General features: G+C 40.0%; 1 protein-coding gene across 1 annotated transcript in view; it reads left to right on the plus strand.

Annotated features, from left to right (window-relative positions):
• The window catches only part of snx25 (sorting nexin 25), a 235,333-nt gene that overhangs the window by 200,805 nt on the left and 8,644 nt on the right, over nt 1-25,884 (plus strand). Inside the window, exons 13-19 of the mRNA XM_060835382.1 lie at nt 1,457-1,594; nt 4,303-4,416; nt 5,843-6,007; nt 8,872-8,989; nt 13,615-13,681; nt 19,218-19,399; nt 21,575-21,675. Of these exons, the coding sequence (XP_060691365.1) occupies nt 1,457-1,594; nt 4,303-4,416; nt 5,843-6,007; nt 8,872-8,989; nt 13,615-13,681; nt 19,218-19,399; nt 21,575-21,675 (885 nt within the window). The remainder of the gene's footprint in view (nt 1-1,456; nt 1,595-4,302; nt 4,417-5,842; nt 6,008-8,871; nt 8,990-13,614; nt 13,682-19,217; nt 19,400-21,574; nt 21,676-25,884) is intronic.

Below are 25,884 nucleotides of genomic sequence, written 5' to 3' on the forward strand. Positions count from 1 at the left end.
ACATTGTATATCTTTCATAGTCTTCTCCACAGTAAACAGTATCTTTCCCAGCTCCTGTGGCTCCATGCATAGGCTGCCTTGCTAATCTATGAGGGGCCATATTTTCTCCCTGGTTACCCTTTTAGTCCTTAATGTATTTGTAAAAACCCTTTGGATTCTCCTTAACCCTATTTGCCAAAGCTATCTCATGTACCCTTTTTGTCCTCCTCATTTCCCTCTTAAGTATACTCCTCCTGCCTTTCCAGTCTTGTAAGGATTCACACGATCTCTCCTGGCTATACATGATATGTGCTTCCTTCTTTTTCTTAACCAAAATCTCAATTTCTCAAGCCATCTCGCATTCACTACACCTACCAGCCTTTCCTTTCACCCTAACAGGAATTATACTGTGTCTGAACTCTTGTTATCTCAATTCTGAAGGCTTCCCATTTTCCAGCTGTCTCTATACCTGTGAACATTTGTCGCCAATCAACTTTTGAAAGTTCTTGCCTAATACTGCCAAAATTAGCCTTCCTCCAATTTAGAACTTCAACTTTTAGATCCAGTCTACTTGGAACTAGATTGTGGCAGGAGACCTTGAGAAGAACAGCAGAAATGTTTTAAGGTGTCCTTAAAGTATCTCTGTAGCGGCCACTCACTCCTAGGAAACCTTGTCTTGTAACTAACAGAAGTGGAGAAGGTTAATTTGCATAAGGACTGAACACATGGAGAGACTTTGTAGGTATCATGCAGAGGAGAAATCAAGTCATCAGAGAGCATTCAAGCCCTCAAATGCCTCACTTTCCCCACCCTTCAAGTACCACACTTGCATGTGGAACAGTCTGCAGATCATGCATTGGACTTAACAATCAGCTCAAATATCCATCAAACTTCAGTGGAAGCAAATCATTCTTGATCCTGAGAGACTACCTCAGAAAAAGCTGTAACAAAATAAAATTGAAGAAGTGAGGTATATACTTGTTTTTTTTCTTTGAATAACTAGAGATTTATGAGGGTTCTTTGGTTATAAGGATGTTTGGATCCCTTTGACTTCATAATTCACTCTCTGCAAGGTTGCTAAAGTTACCATCTTCCTACTTTGTGGAGATTCTGTCCATGTTGTGTTTAAAAATAGTGTTCATCTGTTTGAGAGCTATTACAAATGAAATTGCCCATTTCTAGTGTAAGTAGTTTATTATCTGTTCTGATGTCTCACTTTCATTGATGTTGGGACTTTGTCCTTCATATAAAGTAGTTGCTAAAAACAACTAAACAGCCTTTGGATCTTGCTATCATCAGTAGAATGGACTGGACTAGATAACTTTTTTTTAACTTTCTAAACTTGTGTTGAATTCCCCACACGTGTAATTTTATTCTTGTGTAGGTAAATAGACTGGTGTAAAAGGAAAATGATAACTATATGATTTTTGTTGAATTGCCTTTGCATCTGTCAACATTCTGCTTCTTTCTTGGACAGGTTGTGGAAGAGAATGGGGAGCAAATGCCCTGCTACTCGGTCACAGTAAAGTTGAGTCTGTCTGAACCTGAACATAACGGCTGGGCAGTAACCAGGAAGCTTAGCGAGTTCCAGACACTACATAGGAAACTCTGTGAGGTATTTGTCACAAATGTCATCCTGTGTGACTGTGATGAGGGCTGGCTATCTTCATCCTGCTGAACCACTATGCAGTCTCTGCAACTGCTGTTAACATGGGTTTTCTCTAAAACCTCTCCACCATCGTTCAACTGAGTAGAATCACATTCTATTTTCATCTATCCAGTTGTAGCCAGAGAATTATAAGGAGTTATCCCCGAACATTATTCCTTGCATCCATTCCTAGTTCTCATTTGTTTGCTACTTTTCAGCAGAGACATCTGAAGACACGTTACGTATGCACATTTACACTTTACCTCACTTGATACCTATTTGGACCTCTCCACTGTCTTTTACGATACTAAACTACTGATATTCCAGATTGGATGAGCAGAAATTTTTTCCCATTAAATATTGGGAAGACTGGCTCCTTACTACCTGCTCCACCCCTCTATCTGACTACTCTTTCAGGCTAAAACAGACTGTTCTCAACTGTGCTGTCATATTCCATTCTTCGTTAAGTTGACATCTGCACCATCACTAAGATCATCCGTTACCCCCTCCCCAATGTCATCTGTTTCCATTGCTGCTTTGGTTCATTTGCTGTTGAAAATTAATTTCTGCTTTTACTACCTCCAGACTTAACTGTTGCAGCACACTCTTATCTAACCTCCAGTATCTCCCTTCAAAGATTTGAGATCATCCAAAACTCTGCAGCCAGCGTCCTAATTTGCACCAAATGCTGTTCGTCCATTGGTGTGACTGAAATGGTGGTGAACTTTTAATATCATTGAACAAGTGATCCAGAGGCTTGAACTTTTCTGCTGGGAGCAATGTTCATAATTGATCAAATTAATGAAGTCTGGAATTGAAGGCTCCGCCAGTTATTGTTTACACCTCTTGGCACTGCCAGTTGCATTTTAGGTTTATGTTATGCACCAGCATTAAATTCTATTCTTCCGTTCTGGTAGATATATTGAAGATCTAACAAATCATTTAAAAACAACCATCCAATACCTGATAATTACATTGGTGAAGCCAGAAATGATTAAAATCTTTACGTTTCTGTATTATATTTCTGAATGATTAAAGGGGTATGTAACTTCACTGAAGAGACTCTATTCCTCCCCACAAGTCAAGAAATCCACAATGTGGGGACAGGATTATAAGACTGGATTGAGTCCTGTTGCAATTTAATCCACAAAGGAATTCTTCTCTCACAGGATGGTGAATATGTAGAATATTTGGGGGAGGCTTTGGTGGAATGGTTATGTTACTGGATTAGTACCTCAGGCTCAAAGTGTGGTGCTGGAAAAGCACAACAAGTCAGGCAGCATCCGAGGAGCAGGAGAGTCCACGTTTCGGGCAGACGTGCTTCACTAGGAATGTGATTCATATGCCATGTGAAGGGCTTATGCCCAAAATGTTGATTCTCCTGCTCCTGAGATGCTGCCTGACCTGCTGTGCTTTTCCAATGCCATACTTTTCGACGTTGATCTCCAGCATCTGTAGTCTTCACTTTCTTCCAGTTGCTGTAAGCTTACTACGAACCTCTTCCAAGGATGCCCACCTTGAAGAAATTCTCCTCCTCCCTCCACAAGGATCTGTGAGTCTCACTCTCTCACTCTCACACTCACTCACTCTCACTCTCACTCACTGCATCCCCAGCTAGTCACTTCTGCCCTGAACCTCTTCAACCACATTCCTGATGAAGGGCTTATGCCTGAAACGTTGACTCTCCTGCTCCTCCAATGCTGCCTGACCTGCTGTGCTTTTCCAGTGTCGTACTTTTGTCGACTTTGATCTCCAGCATATGTTTCTCCTAGTACCCCGGGCTAGTGTTCGAGGGGTAAAAAATCCCAAAAGAACAGTGGAGGCTGGAAATCTGAAACAAAATCAGAAAATCTCAGCAGGTCTGGCAGCATCTGAGGAGAGATATCAGAGTTAATGTTTCGGGTCCGGTGACCCTTTCTTGGAACTGTTTGTATGTTCTGGGGAAATGTCTTGAGTAAATCTTTGTTTGCTCTATACATTGTTGTCTTTAATCGTATAGTTTCAGTTGTTAAATGAATTTAGTTCTTTTTATTTTCTTATGGTAGAACAAAAATAACCACTGCTTTCAATAAATCTGTGTACAACCAATACTTCATAGTAATAACTCAGTTAGCAATGGTAGACAGCCAGATTACAAGCGCAGCTAAATTTTACAAGCGAGATTAATTCTTGAGTTTTTGTTTTGGATTTACCATTTGTTTGTCCCATTTGTCAATTTATCGTGTCCAGAGATTACCGCTTGGTTGCCTGCCTTCAGGAATTAATTTCTCTGGGTTTTCAGTAAATCTCCAATTTTAGGTATCAGCTAATGCTGCTCTGAACTGATTTCACAACTTGAATATCATCTCCCTCTTGTCTGATTCAAACAGACACCGTAATCGAGGTGGGAATAAAAAGGGAGTGCAGCTGTGACATGCCCATTATTTTCTCTGCAGTTCATAGATATTACTTCCAGCATAATTGTACACTTATGCCAATGAAGAATATTTTTACTGCTCTGAGAGCTCCAACCCCATATAAGCAATGTGAAATGGTGCGTAAAAATGTTCAGTGTGAAAGAGCAGATTCCTGCAATGTTTAGGTAATGGGATTTGAAGAACAAATTGCATTTGAGCTAGCCCTGTGGTGATCCAGCAATGTTGAAGCAGTAAACTGTTTGATTTTGTGTTTTGCAGTGTTTTCCGATGTTAAAGAAAGTGCAGCTACCCTCAATGAGTAAGCTGCCCTTTAAATCCATTGATCAGAAATTCCTGGACAAGTCAAAAAATCAGCTGAATAATTTCTTACAGGTAAGTGGAAACAGAAACTGAAACTCCATTTGTTTCATTAAAACAACTACCAGTGTTAAACTGAATCTGGGCATATCCAGGATTCCCTAGGAGAAAGTGAGGACTACAGATGCTGGAGACCAGAGTTGAAAAATGTGATGCTGGAAAAACACAGCAGGCCAGGCAGCATGAGAATCGACGTTTCAGGCATAAGCCCTTCTTCAGGATTTACATCCAGGACATCCAGGATTCACATGATGAGCAATTTCTGTATCTGAGCAACACTTTTTATTCTATAGGTACTTCTGGGTGTTTGAGGGCTTTCTGAATCTGCTTCCATTCCTCTCTTTAATGATGTGTTTTGGGTAAAATTAATTCTCCACATCCGTGAAAAGATTGATTTTGCAACTACCTTATCTGAAGTAGTTGGCCATTTGGCCGCTTGAGCTGGCTCCACCATTCCGTACAATCATAATGATCAGGTTGTAGTTTTAATTCTACTTTTTTGCCTGCCACCTGTAACGTTCGACCTTCTTGTAGGACATAATCTAACTCAGGCTTGAAATAGATTTAATGACCCCACCTTCACTGCTGTCTTAGTTAGTGAATTCCAAAAATTAACAGAGGCAAGAGATTCCTCCTCAAAATGAGAGATCCTTCAGTTTGAAATTGTGCCCCAGTTCTAGATTCCCCTGCTAGTGGAAACATTCTTTTACATTTACTCTGTTAAACACTCCCCCACGCGCCTCAAAATCACATGTTTTAATAATATTGTGTCTCATTTTCCTCAACTTGAATGAGCCTAGGTTTGACCTGCTCAACCTTCCTTCATAATGCATTCCAGGAATCAGGTTAGTGATCTTACTCTGAACCTCCAAAGCAATATCAGCTCCAGGGTCAGTGGGCATTTGTTAATTTTTTTGTGTTGAAGGTCTAAATAGATCTTCAGTTTCTGAATCGTGCAATGACTTGAATGTTACTGTTCAAGTCAAACACCAAAATAAACTCTCTTGTTTCTTTAGTTGAATATATTGAAAAAAATAAGTGTACCATCTTTCTGCAGCATATTCAGAGCTATTTAATGTTTTGAGTAAACCAGATTTTAATGTGATTCTATTGGTGATTGTTACTGTTAGAGACATGCCGTTAAAAATAATTAATTGCATGACATTAAGATCCACTTCAAGCTGTTTATCAAAGTCTAACCATAACCCATTGCCTCAAAGATTTCTGACTAGGTGCATCTTTGCTAATTTATGAGAACGGCTTATCAAAGCTTTTGGAAGATTGATGTTGATTCACTCCAAGAGTGAAGGAAGAGTTTATTGCTTTAAAAGTCAATTATTTTAAGAAATACAGTGGGTCATTTGTAGGTGTAAACAAGAAAACTGCTGTCCTTCGGTTTTTTTGTCATTGCTACTTTCTCTCGTATACTTTCATCCTACAGAAGCTTCTTACAGATGAGAGACTGTGCCAGAGTGAGGCACTTTATGGTTTCCTAAGCCCTTCTCCAGAATACCTTAAAGTTGTCGATGTACAAGGGAAGAAATCTACTTTCTCGCTGTCATCCTTTCTGGAGAGGCTCCCTGGTGATTTCTTCTCTCATCAAGAGGTATACGTCAGTAAATCACTGCATGACTTGAAAAGAAGCTACACTAACACAGTTTATTTTGTCACTTTGGCTTAACAGTGAGCTTTGTAATCCCTCATTAAACTTCATAATGTTTGTTAATTGGATAGATTATGAATTCTGTTATCAGGTTCAGCAGGACTATTAACTTAATAAAAGTAATTTAAACTGTAGTAGTTGAACCAGGATCCCTGATGCTGTGAGGTAGAAGTGCTAACCACTGAGCCACTATGCTACACCGCCCACCCCCACCCCACACACTTTGTGATGAAGATATACAACCATTAAGAGTTTGGCAATATTTGTAAATACAAAAATGACCAAAATTTCATTCCTACATAAACTTAATTATTTACACTGGATGCCAGCTTCACTTTTTGAGAGTGCACAGTCAGCTACACCACCCTCACTGCGTGTGTTTTTGACAGAGACCAGGCACCAGAATGAACAGTACATCTACCATAATTAAACAAATAAAGGAAGGTCAATTGAACTTGTTAAAAGCACAATTAGCCCCAGTTATAACATGCTCCTGTCATGATATGGTGAAGAGGGGGACTGCATTTCCCATGCCCTAAAATGGTTGCCATGGACAACCTGCCTTGTTTTTAGTTTTCAAAACTACAGGAAACAAGTGGATACTTTGGAAGGTCCCATTTTTCAATTAGGTGCAACTCTCAGATGACAGAATTCCTCTTCCTTCCTACACATGGACTTTAAAACCCACTGCTCTCCAAGTAGCATAACCTTACCTATCAATGTCCACAACTTAGTTGGGTTTGGATTCTATCAGATCTCCAATGGTCTGTCTGCAGTACCCACCACAGGGCTCTGGCACTGTAGGATAGTTGGCACTGCTGGCTAATCTAGCTGGTTAGTAGCTCCATAGGAAGGGACCTCCTCCCCAACGAGGAAGAGTTTACTTAATCCAGTCTGCATTAAGTAAGCCCTCCCACAGTGCTCTATGGTTGCAGGTCAGGCTTGTTGTGCATTGTGGATTAAGTAAATTCTTCCTCGTTGGGGAGGAGGTCCCTTTCTATGAAGCTACTAACTAGCTAGATTAGCCAGCATTGCCAACTATCCTACAGTGCCAGAGCCCTGTGGTGGGTACTGCAGACAGACCATTGGAGATCTGATAGAATCCAAACCCAACTAAGTTGTGGACATTGATAGGTAGGGTTATGCTACTTGATGGAGAGCAGTAGGTTTTAAAGTCCATGTGTAGGAAGGAAGAGGAATTCTGTCATCTGAGAGTTGCACCTAATTGAAAAATGGGACCTTCCAAAGTATCCACTTGTTTCCTGTAGTTTTGAAAACTAAAAACAAGGCAGGTTGTCCATGGCAACCATTTTAGGGCATGGGAAATGCAGTCCCCCTCTTCACCATATCATGACAGGAGCATGTTATAATTGGGGCTAATTGTGCTTTTAACAAGTTCAATTGACCTTCCTTTATTTGTTTAATTATGGTAGATGTACTGTTCATTCTGGTGCCTGGTCTCTGTCAAAAACACACGCAGCGAGGGTGGTGTAGCTGACTGTGCACTCTCGAAAAGTGATGCTGGCATCCAGTGTAAATAATTAAATTTATGTAGGAATGAAAGTTTGGTCATTTTTGTATTTACAAATATTGCCAAACTCTTAAAGGTCGTATATCTTCATAGTGTGAGTGTGTGTGTGTGTGGGGGGGGTGGAGAAGAGAAGTGGGCGGTGTAACATAGTGGCTCAGTGGTTAGCACTTCTGCCTCACAGCGTCAGGGACCCTGGTTCAACTCCTGTGTGGAGTTTGCACATTCTGTGTGGGTTTCTTCCAGGTGCTTCGGTTCCTCCCACAATCTAAAGATGTGCAGGTTAGGTGGATTGGCCATGTGAAATGCGGGGTTTCAGGGATACGGTAGAGGGATGAGTCTGGGCATGATGCTGTTCGGGAGTCGGAATGGACTTGTTAGGCCGAATGGCCTGTTGCCACACTGTAGAGATTCTATGATTCCATGAATATTCTAACCATCCAGGTAGTATAATTTTTCAGAAATAGAAACATAGAAGTAGACCATTCAGCCCTTCAAACCTGCTGTGCTATTCAACTCAGTGCCCCATTACTGCTTTCTTCCCATGTCCTTTCATCTCTTATAGCTCTCAGTACTGTATCTAACCCCTCCTCAAAAACATTGTGGGTTATTCTGAACCCCTTTCTGTGTCAGAGAATTCTACAGGCTCACCACTCTGAAGAAATTTCTCCCATCTGAACTCTACTCCATATCCCTAAATGGTTCTGGACATTCCATTCATCCGGCACCTCCTTTCTGTGTTTACCCTGTCTCACCCTGTTAGGATCTCTCAGAAACCTATAAAACCCTTTCTCTTTTTTTTTCTAAATTCCACTAGATATAGTCCTAATCAATCCATTCTTCATACATCAGTCTTGCCATCTCAGAAGTCAGTCTGGTAAACCTTTGTTGCACACCATACATAGCTAGACATCCATCCTCAGAAGTACACTAAAATTGCACACAGTGCTCCAGGCGTTGTCTCACGAAGGCATTGTCTAATTGCAATAAAATATCTATGCTCATATACATCGATCCTCTTGCTATGAAAGCCAACATACCATTTGTCTTCTGTGAGTAACTGTGTGAATAATTCTCACATTCTGACGAATTCAAAATGACCTACAAATGGCAAAATTAGCATTTTCTGAGATGTGCATAAAGAGAAATGAAGGATTCTTAGCTGTATTCAGTCTGCAGGTAATCTTTCATTTTAAACTCAATGATGGCAGAAGCTGTGTGCACCAGAAGTTCCTCCAAATATACTTTTAAATTATTGTTTCTCCATGACCCACCTCAGGAGGAGGCCGAGGATGATAGCGATCTGTCTGACTATGGGGATGAGACTGATGGCAAAAGAGATTCACTTGCTGAACCTTGCTTCATGCTCATTGGAGAAATCTTTGAGCTCAGGGGAAGTAAGTAAACTTAAAACAGTCTTCCATTTGTCATTTCTTGAGATAAATTGCACTCCATCTTTCAGTTTGAAATACCGAAAAGAATTTGCTGAGAGTGGCTGGAATGCAACTTCTATGATCAGCCTTGGTTCACTGCTCACATCCCTGCCTCTGGGTGTGGGTCCAAACTTCACTGTGAAAGAACTTGACTGTAATTTAGGCTGAGACATCAGTGCCATACCCAAAAGAAATGAAAGGTGAATCATCTTGTTTAAGTCAAGGGCAACAGCAAACAATGGAATGAGTCAGCAAACCTGGTGCATTTTGCCTACTCATCTGTTAATTTTTGACAATTACAATAGCATATTTAAAACTGAACTGACAGCTTACTCGGAGTGCCCCAAAGTTTGGTGTATTTAGTGATTTTGTCATAAGCGTGTCATAGAGTCATGGGGATGTACAGCACGGAAACAGACCCTTCTGTTCAACTCATCCATGCCAACCAGATTTCCCAACCTAATCTAGTCCCATTTGCTAACACTTGGTCTATATCCTTCTAAACCCTTCCTATTCATATACCCAACCAGATGTCTTTTAAATAATGTAATTGTATCAGCCTCCACCACTTCTTCTGGCAGTTCATTCCATACATGCAACACCCTCTGTGTGAAAAAGTTGCCCCTTAGGTCTCTTTTATATCTTTCCCCTCTCACCCTAAATCTATGCCCTCTGGTTCTGGACTCCCCCACCCCAAAGAAAAGATTTTGTATATTTATCCTATCCATGCCCCTCAGATTTTCTAAACTTATCCATGCCGCTCATGATTATAAGTGCCAGAACTCTGATTTACTCACATGTCAAGTACAACAGCCATTATTTGCTAATCAACAATTGAACAATCAATCAATTTTTATTAGAATTTTTAACAGCTTGCATGATCCTGCCAACAAAAACACGAGTGATTAATCCATAGTAATCGTTATCCATTATCATTTGCATTTTGAAAAGGCAAGGCCAACAGCAGTGTTGCTGTTTAATGACTTCATATAATTAGATTTGATAAGACCACAGTGCAAGTCTTAACAGTCAGCTGAATAAAATGTCTTCAGAAAAGCTGATAATGTTTATAAAGCAAGCATTCCTTGAAATGACATGCAGTTACACTTTTAGTGATATAAAAGCAAGACACTGCAGCTGATGGAAATCTGATATTAAAACAGTTCATGCTGCAGAAGCTCAGCAGGTATGTTTTTATTTCACATACCTAGCATTTTGAGCACTTTTCTTTTATGTGTCTGCATCCTCTAATGCTTTTGCATCGTATTTTCTTAGCTGTCTTCATGTCATCCGCAAATTTAGCTCCCATGCCTTCAATGTCTTCATCATTGGTATAATTGATCACTGGCTATTGGTATAAAATGTAAAACGCTGAGGCACCAGCACAGGTGCTTTTGGGATTCCCTGCCTATCAATTCAACAAAGATTTATTATTAGGCTATATTATGGAACAAAATTAGGTCTTTTGGCCCTCTGCCATTCAATCATGGCTAATATGTAACTCCACCGCATACTCCTGCTTTCTCCCTGTAACTTTGGATCACCTTACTAACCAAGAACCTATCTATCTCTGTCTTAAATGCACTTAATGATTTGGCATCCACAACCCTCTGTGGAATGACTTCCACTGAAAAACCACCATATAACTGAAGAGTTTCCTCCACATTTTAGTTCTAAAAGGTTGTGCTTTCATTCTGAGGTTATGCCCTTGGGGTCCTAGTCTCTCCTAGTGGAAACATCTTTTCCACATCCACTCTATGCAGGCCTTTCAGTATTCTGTATGTTTCAATGAGATTCCCTCCTCATCCTTCTAAATAGACCCAAAGTTCTCATCGGCTTCTCATATGACAAGCCTTTTATCTCTGGGATCATTCTTGCAAACCTCATATGGACTCCTTGCAAGGTGAGCACATTCTTTCTTAGATACAGCATTCAAAACTGCTCACAGTATTCCAAATGCAGTCTCATCAGAGCCTTATACTGCCTCAGAAGTAAATCATTACTCTTGCATTCTTGCCCTCTGGAAATGAATATTAATATTGCATTTGCTTTCCTAACTGTCAACCGAGCCTCATGTTAACCTTAAGAGAATCCTGAACTCTGATTCCAAAGTCCATTTGCGTCTCAGATGTCTGAAGCCTTTTCTGTTTAGAAAATAGTCTATGCCTCTATACTTCATTCCAAATTGCATAACACCACACTTGCCCACAATATGTTCCATGCAACACAGAATATAGGAGGAGGAGGAGACAGCCATTTGGCCCTTCGAGCCTGCTCCGCCATTCATCACAATCATGGCTGATCGTCCAACTCAATAGCTTGATCCTGCTTTCTTCCCATAACCTTTGATCCCATTTGCCCCAAGTGCAAAATCTATCTACCTCTTGAATTGTTTTGGCATCAATTACTTCCTGTGGTAATGAATTTTACAGGCTCACCACTCTTTAGGTGCAGAAATGTCTCCTCTGTCCTAAATGATCCGCCCTGAATCCTCAGACTACGACCCCTGGTTCCGGATGCACCGACCATTGGGAGCATCCTTCCTGCATCTAACCTGTTAGAATTTTATAAGTCTTTATGAGCTCTCCCCTCATTGGTCTGAACTCCAGCGAAAACAATCCTAACCTAGTCAAATCTTCTTATGTCAGTTCTGCCATCCCCAGAATCAGCCTGATAAACCTTCACCATACTTCCAAAAGATCATTCTTCCTCATGAGAGGAGACCAAAATTGCGCACAATTTTCTAGGTGTGGCCTCACCAAGGCCATTCCAACTGTGCTAACGCTTCCCTGCTCCTCAACCTCTTGCAATGAAGGTCAAAATACCATTTGCCTTCTTTACTCTCTGCTGCACCTGCATGCCTAATTCCAGCAACTGGTGCACAAGGGTACCCAGGTCTGCTGCATACTGCCCTCTCCTGATGTACAGCCAATCAGGTAGTAATCTACTTCCTTGGTTTTGCTTCCAAAGTGAATAACCTCACATTTATCCAAATTGTTCTGCATCTGCCATTGATTTGCCCACTCACCCAACCTGTCCAGATCAGGATCCATCCATCCTGCTCACCGTTCACCCTCCCACTCAACTTGGTATCATCTGCAAACTTGGAGATGTTACATTTTGTTGCCTCATCCAACTCATTAATATATATTGTGAATAGCTGGGGTCCTAGCATCGATCCCCGTGGCACCCCACTAATTACTGCCTGCCAATTTGAAAAGGACCCATTAACTCCTACTTTTTGTTTCCTCTCTGCCAGCCAGCTTTCTATCCATGTCAATATACTTCCCCCAATCCCAAGCGCTTTAATCTTGTATAATAAATGCTGTCTCAGTGTTTACCTCATCAAGCCTATTCAGAATCTTATATGGAAGAGAGAGTTTACACCATTAGGATTTTTCTTTAAGTTTAAAAAATGTTTTGCAATATGCCAAGTCTGACACTTATTGCCCACCCCAGTGGCTGATCAGTTGCTCCTTTGCCAACTCTATTAACATTTCTAAGTCCTTCTGCGGCTTCCCAGCTTGTTCAACACTACCTGTCCCTCCACCTATCATTGCGTCGAAAGCAAACTTAATCTGGTAAATTTGATTTCGTATTATCACATATACCAAGATACAGTGAAAAGTATTGTTTTGCATGCTAATCAGCGCAATCATACCTTACATAAGTACATCAGAGTAACAGAATAGAATGCAGAATAATTGTGTTATAGCTACAGAGAAGGTGCAGAGAAAGATCAGCTCCAATATATAAGCGGTCCATTCATAAGTCTGAAAACAGTTGGGAAGAAGCTGTTCTTAAATCTGTTGATATGTGTTTTCAAACATTTGCATCTTCTTCCTGATGGAAGAGAGTTGAAGAAAGTATAACCAGGGTGGGAAGGTCTTTGATTATGTTGGTTGCTTTCCCAAGGCAGTGGGAAGTATAGACAGAATTTTGATAAATTAGCACCAATGGACCTATTATCTCATTAGCCACCACACTTAAGACCCTACAATGAAGACCATCAAAACCAAGAAACTTGTCAACCTATAGCTCCCACAGTTTGCTTGCCACTGCTTCATGATTGAAACGTATATGAGAAAGGAAGTTTGTGTATCCTGAAGAACTTTTTTAAAAAATCAAACTCTTGAAGACTATTATGCAAATCATAAGTCAAGACATAGGTTTTGTCGCTAAGCTGGAATGTTCATTTCCAGACGTTTTATCACCCTACTGGGTAACATCTTCAGTGGGCCTCCGGGTGACGTCAGATTCTATCTCCTTTGGAAAAAGGATTGTTGATAATAACCTTTTATACAGTGTAAAGATTTGTGAGACATCCTAGATATGGAACTGTCATAAAGAAATTTGTGTCCTTTGTGACCTTCATATTAGCATGAGTTTGCTTCTGTTGCATGTAAATAATGCTTTAAATGCCTGTTGAAGAATATTTGATAAAGTCATGCAGTGGTTTTCAGTGATCCGTTGTAGAGCACAGATTTGCCTCACTTTTTTTTTGAAAGAAGACAAGCTATTAATAAACAAACTATCTACAGTCTAGGTTTTTAAATGTATGTTTCATTTTGTTAACCTCTGCTTTACAGTGTTTAAGTGGGTCAGGAAGACACTTATTGCTCTTGTACAAGTTACTTTCGGAAGGACAATCAACAAGTGAGTAGTTTTTTTTTCCATCTTCTTTCAATGAGATATTACGTACATGTCCTATGACAAGGCTCGACTCTGCTATGGTTCGAATTCCAGGAATTTAGTGCAAGGACTGTTTTTCAGACAGCACCAAAACATTCAAGACTATTGTACTTTAAATTGTTTGACAAGTGGAGAGTGGGTATGCAGAATTAGGAATATTTGTTCAGGACACCTGAGGAAAGGTCAACCTTATGATTGGCTTTATGAAAACTCTTTTGCATGACTTGGGCTTCTGGCACCTTTTGAGATAGTTACTTTTCATAAGTGAGCTTCTGATGTCAGTCCATCCATCAGATTTCCATTTTTGTATCGGAAAATATTGATGGATGGAATTGCAGTAACTGAATGATTTGGTTTCTGGGTATATAAATACTCATTGTATGTCCAGAGTTTGAAATGGATTATAATTGAGGTGGTTGTTCCTGTATTTATAGGCTTCTAATTGCTGATAGCAACATTGTACTCCGATCTGATTTATACTTACGCTGTTTTGGCATACTCACCACGTCAGCCACTGGGGTGGGCAATAATAAATCCTAAATGTCATGGAAAAATAAATACAAAATAAATCCTAAATGTCATGGGAAGTCCTAAAGGTGTGAACCTTGCCTTCCATACAAGATTCTGAACAGGCTTGATGAGGTAGCCAATTGGAGAGTGTTTCTGTGCTCAGAGAATTTGAAATAAAGGAGGCAACCATTTCGAAAAGAGTTGAGATGAGGAGACAGTTCTTCACTGAGTTGTGAATTTTTGGAATTCTCTGCTGCAGAGGGTTGCGGATACCCAATCAGTGAATACAAAATGGCTTTGTTCGACAGAGTTTTGATCTCTTGAAATCCAGGGATGTGCAGAATAGGCAGGAAAGTGCAATTGAAGCCTTAAATCAAGTCATGATTGTATTGAATGAAGAGGCAGGCTTGATGAGCCAAATGGTTTTCTCCTGCTCCGATTTCTTGTGCGTTCTGTGGCAGATTATGCTGCTTGCTTAGTACCTTGCTTAGTTCTTAATATCTGAGGTTGGTCCATCAAAACTTTTGTGTTATGAGGGAAACAAACTTCTTAGTTCCAAAGTTGAATAGGTTCCAAGATAGTGTATTCAGTCGTGGAAGTTTAGAAGCAAGGCAACTCCTCTGAGATATTCAGTTATTCAGTATCTGATCCAGACTATGTGGAATACTCCAAAATGCTATTAGTTATTGGATTCAAGGAAAGATAAATTGTCACGAAACTAGAAATTGTTGGTGACACTCAGCAGGTCTGGCAGCATCTGTGGAGAGAGAAACAACTAACCTTTCGAGTCCAGTGACCCTTCTTCAGAATGGAGACGGATCTGAAGAAGGATCACTAGACTTGAAAAGTTTACCCTTTTCTCTCCATCGATGCTGCCAGATTGCTGAGCTTTTCTGTTTTCATATTTCCAATATTCACAGTTCTTTGTTTAATGTAAGGATAAATTTTCACTATGGACAAGAATTCTCATGACTTAGGTTTTAAAGAATTTGAGTTAAAGCCTGAATTGATTGAACTAGTTGCCATATACAAACGTACCTTGAGATTTCTCAGTCTTGACACATTTGAAAGTGCGCCTAATTCAATAGATGAATGAAACTCTGGTTTTGGATTACCTCGGGTTAGTGACTGTTAAGCAGCGAGTGGATTTTCACATGTCCCAACCACCTTGTCTGTCGATGAATCATCCAAAGTAGGCTAAAATTATTCAATTTTGCTTTAAGCTTAAAAGTCAAATAGAAAAGAGTAAAGTGCATTTTGAAACTTATTTCTATCCTTAATGCCATTGCTGTATTTTAGTCAGCTCTAGTCACTTGCTGAGTTTTGACTCCGTTGTTAAACTCAATCAAAGACTGCTTTGATTAACTGACTGTGAAGGTCATGTATTTTACAGTGTAATGTCATTTTCTATTATTTAATTCAGTACAGTGCATCTAATCTTAGTAACTGTTTGAGGAAATAACTGCACTGGGAACTTGTAAATGTCATATACAAATCTGTAACCTTTCCACTTTTAATTACTTTTCATCAATGCTTTTACAGTCACTCAATGAACTAGAAAGCAAGAATGGAATATATGCTTTCCCATAAAATTGGCTTTTACCAGCTTCATGAATATAAATATATATGTAGCATCTCTTCCCGAGCACAGATCCTGTTGTATTGATTGAGAAGTTTAGCTTCTAATTTTGGGCATAGAGATGGGTAGCATGAGGGTCTTTCCCTGTCCCTGAACAGTCAGACTCTGAAGCTCAGGTTCAGCCTGATGTTGAAGTCCAGCCTCTGATCTCACTTGCATTGAGTAGGAAAAGGCAGCTTATCAGCAGAGCACTACTTGTAGGTCAGGGCAGTGGTCTTATGGTAGGATGTGGAGTTATTGTGCCAAAGACGATACAGGAAGGGAGCAACTGAGCTCTATATCAAGGTGAAGCATGGCGATTCTGTTCTGATCCTAGCAGCTCAACCTTGTGGTCGGTATACTCGAAAATGTTATCTTTCTCACAGTGGCTTGTTACAATCCATTAGGGCTGGTTGTTTTGAATATGGAGCAAGCTGCCCACCTCAGTCAATTTTTGTTGTTCAGATCTCCGACAGATCCAGTCAGTTTTTGGTGTCTTATTTTGATACCTTGCATGTTACAAGACCTTTGTTCCCCTCTTTTTGAGCTTTTACCAAAGTGGAAAGTGGTACACTCTTAACTTATGCTTAATAAGCCTTTTGCCTCGGTTGGAGACATATTGTCATTGTTGGAGATGGGTTATGACCTAAAAAAGGAGACATGATACAGCTGATTCTCCTTAGCCATTGGTCGTGAATAATGCTCACCTGCAAATTCTGTTCTGTGTAGTTATTGAGCTGCTTCCTTGATTTAAAGGACAAAGCAGCCCACTTCACTGATATCCTGACCATCACCTTAATCTATCAGTTGCTTTACCACTGGCAGTGGCAGCCGCGTGCACCATTTACAAGGAGCACTGCAGTAACCCTCACTGCAGCTCCTTGCGATCTTGACCACCTAGAAGGAATAAATGTTTACATGTCAGTACTTAAATGCGTCTGAAGCAGCTAAATATCAACTTTAAAAAAATTGAATGATAAATGCAATTTAAATCATGCCTCATTAACCATTTAGTTTATATGGTCCTGCCACAGTTGAAAGTGTTGTTTTCAAACTCTGTCCTCCAGTTTCTTGGCTTGAACTGGCAGGTGCCAGTCCTCTGTGGCCTTCAGTTTGTCAGTCCAGAGTTGCACAAAACAATGCCCTAGTCCTCTTGCAAATACCAGCCATCATCAAGCACCTCCCTGACTGTGTTTGTGGTCTATTTTTCTGGGGGATGCTGGGGAGGGGGATAGGGAAATCTGGGAAGCAAATAGGTAGCTGAATGTGCCACAGATGGGAAGCTGAGAGTTGAGAATCTTGAATAGATTTGCATTTGAGAAGATCATCATAAATAATGAAAATTAAGAGCCAGTTGCAGCGTACTTATAGTTTTTCCACTCTCCATGTAATTGTTCTGAGAGATGAGAGGGAACTTCTGCATGGGAAGTTCAGAATATTGCTTGTCACCATTCATTCCTTGATAGGACAGCATGACAGTGGTTTCTGGGTCCAATGCTGAGACTAATGAGAAGGGAAAGAATGATCTGCACCTCAAAGCACTTTATAGCCAATACATCCTTTGAAGTACAATCACTGGCAATACGTGTTCAACAAACTCCCACAAACAGCGAGATGATGATAAACAGATAATCTGTTTTTAATAGTGTCAGCAGAAAAATTTCTGGATAAACTCAGCAGGTCTGGCAGCATCTGTGGAGAGGAAAAACAGTGAACATTTCAAGTCCAGTTTCAGACTGGTGAAGAGTCCCCAGACTTTAAGCATTAACTCTGTTTTCTCCCCACAGATGCTGCCAGACCTGCTGAGTTTCTCCAACACTTTGTTTTTTGTTTCAGATCTCCAGCATCCACAGTTCTTTGTTTTGTTTTAAAAGTGTGATGTTATGGGGGATAAATGTTAACTCTGTTTGCTCAGGTATTTCAAAGAGAACCAATGTTCAAGAGCAATGGTTGATGCTTCATGCAAAAGACAGCGCCTCCAACAATGCAGTGCTCCCTCAGTACAGGAGTGTGGGCCTTAAGCTTTATGCTCAAGCCCTGGAATGGATGTTGAAACCAGAACAGTCTGATTCAGTAGTGAGGAGGGTGCAACCAACTGAGCCAAGCTGACAAGAGAAACAACCAATCTAGGATGATTGATAATGAGTTCAATCCTATCACAACAGCTGTTGAATTTGAATTCGGTTGGAAAAACCTGGAATGTAACAAAAGTTAGCCTCAGTAGTAGTGACTATAAAACCCCGGGTTGTCATTAAAAGCTCATCTGGTTCACAAATGTGCTGGTGGAAAGGAACCTTTTTTTGTTACCAAGTGTGTGACCACAGATCCACAGAACTACGGTTGACTTTGAGCAGCCCTCTGAAATGTTGTGGTTCCGTTTGCTGAGCTGGGAATTGTGGCGAATAGAACCACAACAACGAGCACCCAAGCTACAAATCTTCTCACAAACTTTGAATGCCCTCTGAAATAGTAATTCATCTTGTCATGTAGAAACGGTTCATACAAAAATTTCCATGTCCTGTCAATGAATAAAAACAATTTCATGAGGTCATTTAGATGTGTACTTTTGATTTGTACAATATTGCTTCAGCATGTAGCAAAATGTTACAGAATAAAATGAAGCATGAGAAAAGCTAGCCACTACAGAAAAATCAACATTTATCAATGTTTTCTATCGCTGAGATTGTTCACTTGCTCACTGAGCTGGTAAGTTTGTTTGCGGGTGTTTTGTCACTATTTAGGTAATATCGTCAGTGTGTACTAATGATGCTACCATGCGACCTCATATGGTGACAAAATGTCTGCAAACAAACTTACCAGCTCAATGAGCAAGTCAACAATGTCATCCACAACTTGAGCTATGAATCTTCTCAAGTTCTCTATCACGTTCATATTAGAAGTATACAGGATCATATGGCAGTGATGCATCATTCATTGGAATAGACTGAATCCTTAAAATAAATCCAGCCCCTTCGATAATGTATATTTTAATAATATTTACACTGCAAAGGTTCCCTCAGCAATGTTCTAAAGCTGCAAGCTGTCATTTATAAGAACAAGGGCAGAAGACACATTGGGGACTGGTTTCCCTCCTAGAAACACGCCAACTTGACTTGGAACTGTATAAAGAACCTTCCCTGTCACTGGGTCAAAATTCTGAAATTCCCTTCTGAATGGCTTTAGGTGCACATGCACCAGACGGGCTGCTGAAGTTCATATCCACTTTCTCAAGGCAACTTATGGAAAAGCAACAGTGCTGGATTTGTCAGCTATGCTGCAATTCCGTGAAATAATTTTATATGAAAAGTTTTGAGTTATTGGGCTGTGAGGAATGTTTGGTAATGACCAGATAATGTGCATTATTCATTTTAGGCAAATCCGTGACACAATCAACTGGATAGTCAGTGAACAGATGCTAGTTTACTACATCAATCTCTTTCGAGATGCCTTCTGGCCAAATGGTAAATTAGCGCCTCCTACAGCTGCCAGAACCCAGCAACAGCGATTGGAGACAAAGCACAAAGCCCAGCAGAAATTGCTCGATAACATTCCAGGTATGGCTAGTGATGCATTGCATGAAACCCTTGTGCATAATTCATGTTGAATTTCTGCATGTAATTGATTTTGACTTTCTCGCTAAAATCAATTAGTCCTGCAGGCTGACCTGATTTGTCAGCCGGTGTACAATGTATTATTCATTTTGATGACCATGGAAAAGGAATGACATGGTAACCAAAAACTTCAGATTTACTTTGCCATCCTTTAGTGATAATTAAAATGGAGAGTTGTTACAAAGTTATTAAGTATGAATAGGGTTTTTTTTGTATAAAATCTTTATACTAAATTTTTATACCAACAAAATCCAATCCCCTGGATATTAGTGATGTTTAATCCACTACTTAAATGTGAAAACTCACTCAATGAGTGAGTAACATATTCAGTCAGTGTCTTAACACAAAATTGTGATTGTTTTAAATCTCTCTGCAGAAACTGGACTGCTACAGTATGTTCAGAGAAAAAGCATTAACGGTTGACTACTATATTAGACTGGCTGTGGTTTTTGGACGTTTTAGATTTGTGTAACTTAAAGGAAGTGCACTGCAGGTGTTTTGCCTTTTTATAGACGGTCTAATTTAATCCACTGGTGAAGTGAATATTCTGATGATGATCCCTCTGCTCAACGCACATACCCCCCACCCCCTTTTGGAAATGTACTTTGGCCACCTTGTGAATTCCATGTTGGGAATGAGAGTTCTGGTTTCTGCATTGATTTCCCCTCTCTATGGCAGGATGCATCTGGCAATATTTGTGTCTCTACGAGCTCCAAGTGGTTGAGGCATGAACAGACCCCTGTCTTGCTAATTCCCATCAGTTGAGCAAATGAGCACTGTGGATGCTGCACTAGTGTCAATCCCCTGTGTGCCTGATATACGGCTAACATTGGCTCACATGTGCTGATATGTTGGGTATCTGTTGGGAGCATTGCTGTGCATGGGTGAGCACTGTGTGGGCAGACAAAGTGCATCTATTATTCTTCACATAGGAGTAAGACTAAAACACAGCCTTTTCTTGTGAGGTTAGATCCTAAGTGAATAGGAGAATTTGCCAGTTTTATTGCCATAATTTCAAAAGGGAGAAGAGATGTAAATGATTCCTTGTCCAATCAGTGTTGCATGATTGACATTGATGTATTATTTTGAAACTGGTGTCATTTGGAGAGAATTTAGAGTTTATGAATCAAGTTTAAAAGTTTGGTATTTCAGGAGGTTATACACTTTTTCCTGATATCCATCACTGTAAAATGAATCTGTATGTTTATACAAATTAGTTCAAGCTGAACATTTGCTTTGAGAAGCCATTTCCGATAAAGATAGATAACCTTATTTAGGGAGTGAGTTCATTGTCCTATAAATTGATGCATTTCAAGCATAGTCTGTTCCCTTTCATTCACTTGGTCCTAGGTAGTCACAGGCTTGATGTTGTTAAGGTTCAGGTCAGGATGTGATTGGCTGTTCGCAGACTCTATAAAATAGCTGCCCTGTAGTTACAAAGCCTATTCTGGGGAAGACCTTGGCTTTGGAATGGAGACTGAAACATGTTCCTTCTTTGGTCTTTATTTTTTTTTCATTCATGGGATGAGAGTTAACCGTATTGCTGAGAGTCTGGAGTCATATGTGGGCCAGACTAGGTAAGGATGGCAATTTCTTTCCCTAAAGGGCATGAGTGAACCAGATAGGTTTTTCTAACAATTGACTACGAATGCATGATCACCATCAGACTGTTTAATTCTAAATATTTTTTGAATTAATTCTAAATATTTATTGAATTCAAATTCCGCCATCTGCAGGAGTTGAACCAAGGACCCCAGAAGGTATCTGGGTCATTGGGTTAACAGTCAAGCGATAATACCGTGAGGTGATTGCCTCCACAACTTTTGCCTTCCTGATTCAGTATTTTCAACTTTAACAATGTTTAAATGTAGTCAAACACAAATTGAACATAAACAAGTGAATTGCCTGTGTATTTAGTTACAGCTACAGATTGGAAAGAGGCGGTCTTTGTTCCTAACCAGTGCATCATGTGTGTTTAGGGAAGTGTGTTCAGATTTATTAACGCTATTGCCAACAGTATTTTAATTTCTCTTATGGTACTCTTCCTTGTGCTGGATCAACCATAAACCCCACCGTGAACCAAGAATTATTAGTTATTGTCTGGTATTATTTTCCCAGATGCACTGCAGAATCTCGTTGGACAGCAGAATGCGCGACATGGAATCATTAAAGTTTTCAATGCACTCCAGGAATCCAGTGCCAACAAGCATCTCCTCTATGTGAGTATCATAGAATTACTTCATCCAATGTAGGCTCTGCATTGTGATCAGCAACTTGGAGAAAACGGCATTTAGTCAGCTAATATGACACTTAATCACTGCTTTTGTTCACTGTGAATGAAGTCAGCTGAGGGAAACCAAGGTTGAGTTTTGAACTTTGATCTCTCTGACACTGGTGCGTTTTTTTTCCATCTTTATACCCAGCTTTGAAAAATAATTTCAATAACAAGTAATCAACAAAAGAAATATGACAAGCTCATGCGTAAACCTGTGTGGGTAGCTTGGAAATATATTTTAACTAGGTTGGTAAAGCCCTGTACAGTGAAACTGCCAAATATGATCAGCTACCATGTGGTATGACTAAGAGACCAGGCAGAGATTGAAAGTGAGATTTTCCCTTGAGATTTGCCTGACATTTACCTACCTTTAACGAAATGCAGTCATCATGGATAAGTATTAAAGACACCAATGGTTCTTCAAAGATGACAAAATCACAAAATTTCACCCCTAAATGTTCTGATATGATGTGTAATGAAGGGGAAATTTGATTTATTCAGTAAGTGTGTTAATCTGGTGATGGCTGTTGTGAGGTCAAACATAACATCCCATTTGTCTTATTGTTCAGACCTTTGAGTATAGGAGTTGGGATGTCTTGTTGAGGTTGTACAGGATGTTGATGAGGATTCCTCTGGAGTGGTGTGGGCAGTTCTGGTTGCCCTCCTATCAAAACGCTATTATTAAACTGGAGAGGGTTCAGAAAAGATTTACCAGGATGTTGTCAGGAGTGGAGAGTTTGAGATATAAAAGTAGACTGGAAAGGCTGGGACTTAGTTATAGTAAAGATGTCACTAGTAGGGGCCAGACTTTGAAAACTTACTGTTCAAGAGGGTATAAGGGCCAGGAGGAGCAGACTTCCGTTGGTTTTGTAGGTCAAGTCAAACATACAGCTTGGCTTTCACCAGCTCAATTGTTGAGCTTCCAGTTCTACTCTGTATGATTTAGAGTCATACAGCACAGGAACAAACCCTTCAGTCCAACCAGTGAATGCTAACCTTGGCCCCAAACTAACCTAATCCCACCTGCCTGCATGTCACTCATATCCCACCAAACCTTTCCTATTTATGTCCTTATCCAAATGTCTTTTAAATGTTAGAACTGTACTTGCATCCACCAAGTATTTCACACAGTAATCACTCTGTGCAAAACAAAAGTTGCCTCTCATATGCTTTGTAAATCTTTCTCCTCTCATCTTGAAAATATGCCCCCTAGTTTTGAATTCTCCCACCCTAAGAAAAAGACCCTTGCCTTTCACCTTATTCATGCCCCTCACAATTTTATAAACCTCAGTCAGGTCACCCCTCAATGGCCTGTGCTGCAGTGGAAAAAATCCCAGCCTTTTCGGTCAGTCTTTATATATCAAGCCCTCCATTCCTGACAACATCCTGGTAAATCTTTTCTGAACCCTGTCCAGTTTAATAATATCCTTCCTATAGCAGGGTGACCAGAAGAGACCTCACCAACATCCTGTACCATCTCAACATGATGTCCCAACCCCTATACTCAGTGGTCTGAGCAATGAAGACAAGTGTTCTAAAGGCTGCCTTAACAACCATGCCTACTTGTGACACAAATTTCAAAACATTATTTGCGTAAACCCTTGGTCTCTCTGTTCCTACAATATTACCCAGTGCCCTATCATTAATTGTATAGGTCCTGACCTTGTAAGTATTATCAAAATGCAATACCTTGCATTTATCCAAATTAAACTCCATCTGCCACTCCTCAGCTTATTGATACAAGTGATCAAGATCTCTTTGTCATCTTAGATCACCTTCTTCGCTGTCCATTATACCACCAATTTTGGTGTCATCTGCAAATTCTTGACTTTTGCTGACTTTTCATAAATTGTGGAGGGAACACAATACAGTAGCACAAACTGGAGATTCATTTTTACTGCATAATATCAAGTTACACTCATGCTTTGCCAAGTTCTGGTCTTCTGCATCTGTTATCGATTTAAACTGACTTTCTGTAATTGTTTATAGTTGTAAAATAGAAATGTCAACCACTCTATCTTCGCAGAATTATATCCTGTTGCTTGCAGCTCTTTGGAATTTCAGTCAAGTTGAACAAAATGATTAGATTAAACGGATGTTGTACTAATTACTGGAGCTGTAAAGGCCTAAGGCTGCCTTTTATATTCAGAAAGTTGAATGACAAACAGTACATGCCATATGTCATTGGTTTAGTTAAAGGAATAAAATAAAATATTGCCTTCTGACGTCTAACTCTTATTGTTCAATATCTCTACATAAAATGTGGTCTGGTAACTGCGAAGATATGCAAGAATGTGACTCAATGGAAAAATGTTTTTGAAAAGGTATTTTAAATTAGGTAAAAACTCATTTTCACTGGAAATATGTGATAAACATGATTCTAACCAGATTATTTGTGGCTCTGTCGTTTGTAGATAGTCTAATCAACCTCCCATTCTTCCCAGCTGACCATATGAGAACCTCTGTCATTTAGCTTTACTGTTCATCACTGCCAGCTGTAAAATGTGATAAGCTGTGAAATGTAGCAAACTTGAAAGTGGCAGTGAGTCTATATCCTGCTGTGTACATTTTCCATTGCTTGGTCTGGAATGAACTCCGATTGCCCTCAACTATTTATAAACTCTGTGTCCAACAATCTTCCAGGATTTCCATGCTCCTCCAGTTCTGGGCACTTGGGCATCCTAACAAAGTTCCAAGTTCTGCAGTTCACTCTGGCAACTCCTCTGCCTCTCTCCCTCCTTTTAAAATGCTTCATAAAGCATAACTCTGGCAAAGCGTTTGATTATCTAGCTTAATCTCCCCTGATGCATGTGTTTATTGTGGTGGAGATGGTGCATGTATGCTATTCAAATTGGCCGCATTTATTATCAGCAACTGTGCATTGCAGAGACACAAGTCACTGTCTGTGACATAGCTGGAGATGCCAGGTGTAAAGATGGCACTGCCCGTATAATCACACTGCAGGTTGCTGCTGTTTGAAATCAACACCTGAGAGGTCAGGCCAGGTAGAGTTAGCCTCAGCTTGTGGAGAGAAGGAGAGACAGAAACAATTGTGGCAGCAATACATCTACAATCCCAGGATACAATCAATTACTATAGGATAGCCTTATAGAAAGAAATATTACTGCCTGTTCTGATTGTTTCGAATTTACCTGGTTTGTTTCTTGTCATTAGCTTGACAGGGACTTTTGGGTAAGTGAATATATTTCCTAGATAGAAAACCTCACCCTCCGCAGAAAAACCTTCAATCAGCATCAAATGTGTCCAGCTGAATTGGCTGTGATTAAATCAGAATTGCACTTATCCCATGTACCATATCAGAAGTAGTCCCAACTAACTGTATACCTGCATGTGCATGTGTAATGTTGATTGTTCATGCACAAACTCATTCCAGCTTGTCTGTAACTTGCATCACAAACCATATGTGCAGGTGTACATTTTAATGGCTGCCTTTGCATTCGGATAATTACTCTGATTTAAGCTTACCTAATCTATATTAAATGGTTATCATAAACACACGTCGCATGTAGCATTGATAAGCATTCCAATAAATTTAACAGCAGCTTGCATTTTGTAGCAGCTTTGGATGTTGGTATCAGGATAGATAAAGATGAGGAAAATAATTCAGCCCAACATTTTTCAACTTCCTAGGACAATGTCGAAGTGACTTCCCTCTACTCCCATCTTTTCCAGCATTCAGTTCTTTCTTTCTTCCTCAGGAGGCTAAGAAATTTGGCATATCCACATAGACTCTTAGCAGTTTTTACAGATATACCATAGGAAACATCCTATCTGGATGCATATGGTAATTGCTGTGCCCAAGACTACAAGAAACTACGGAGAGTCATGAACACAGACCAGTCCGTGCACACTGCCTTTCATCCATTGACTCTGTCTATACTTCCCACTGCATCGGGAAGGCAACCAACATAATCAATCCCAGTTAAACTCTCTTCCACCCTCTTCCATTGGGCAAAAGATGTAAAAATTTGAATATACGTTTAAACCACTACTTCCCCGCTATCAGACTTTTGAATAGACTTCTCAAATGTCGATTCTGATCTCTCTCTCTGCACCTTCTCTGTGGCTGTATCACTGTACTCTGCACTCTGTTCTGCTATCCTGGTGCACTTTGTATGGTACGATTTGCCTG

The sequence above is a fragment of the Hemiscyllium ocellatum genome, chromosome 2 (assembly GCF_020745735.1).
Source record: "Hemiscyllium ocellatum isolate sHemOce1 chromosome 2, sHemOce1.pat.X.cur, whole genome shotgun sequence".
Lineage (NCBI taxonomy): Eukaryota > Metazoa > Chordata > Chondrichthyes > Orectolobiformes > Hemiscylliidae > Hemiscyllium > Hemiscyllium ocellatum.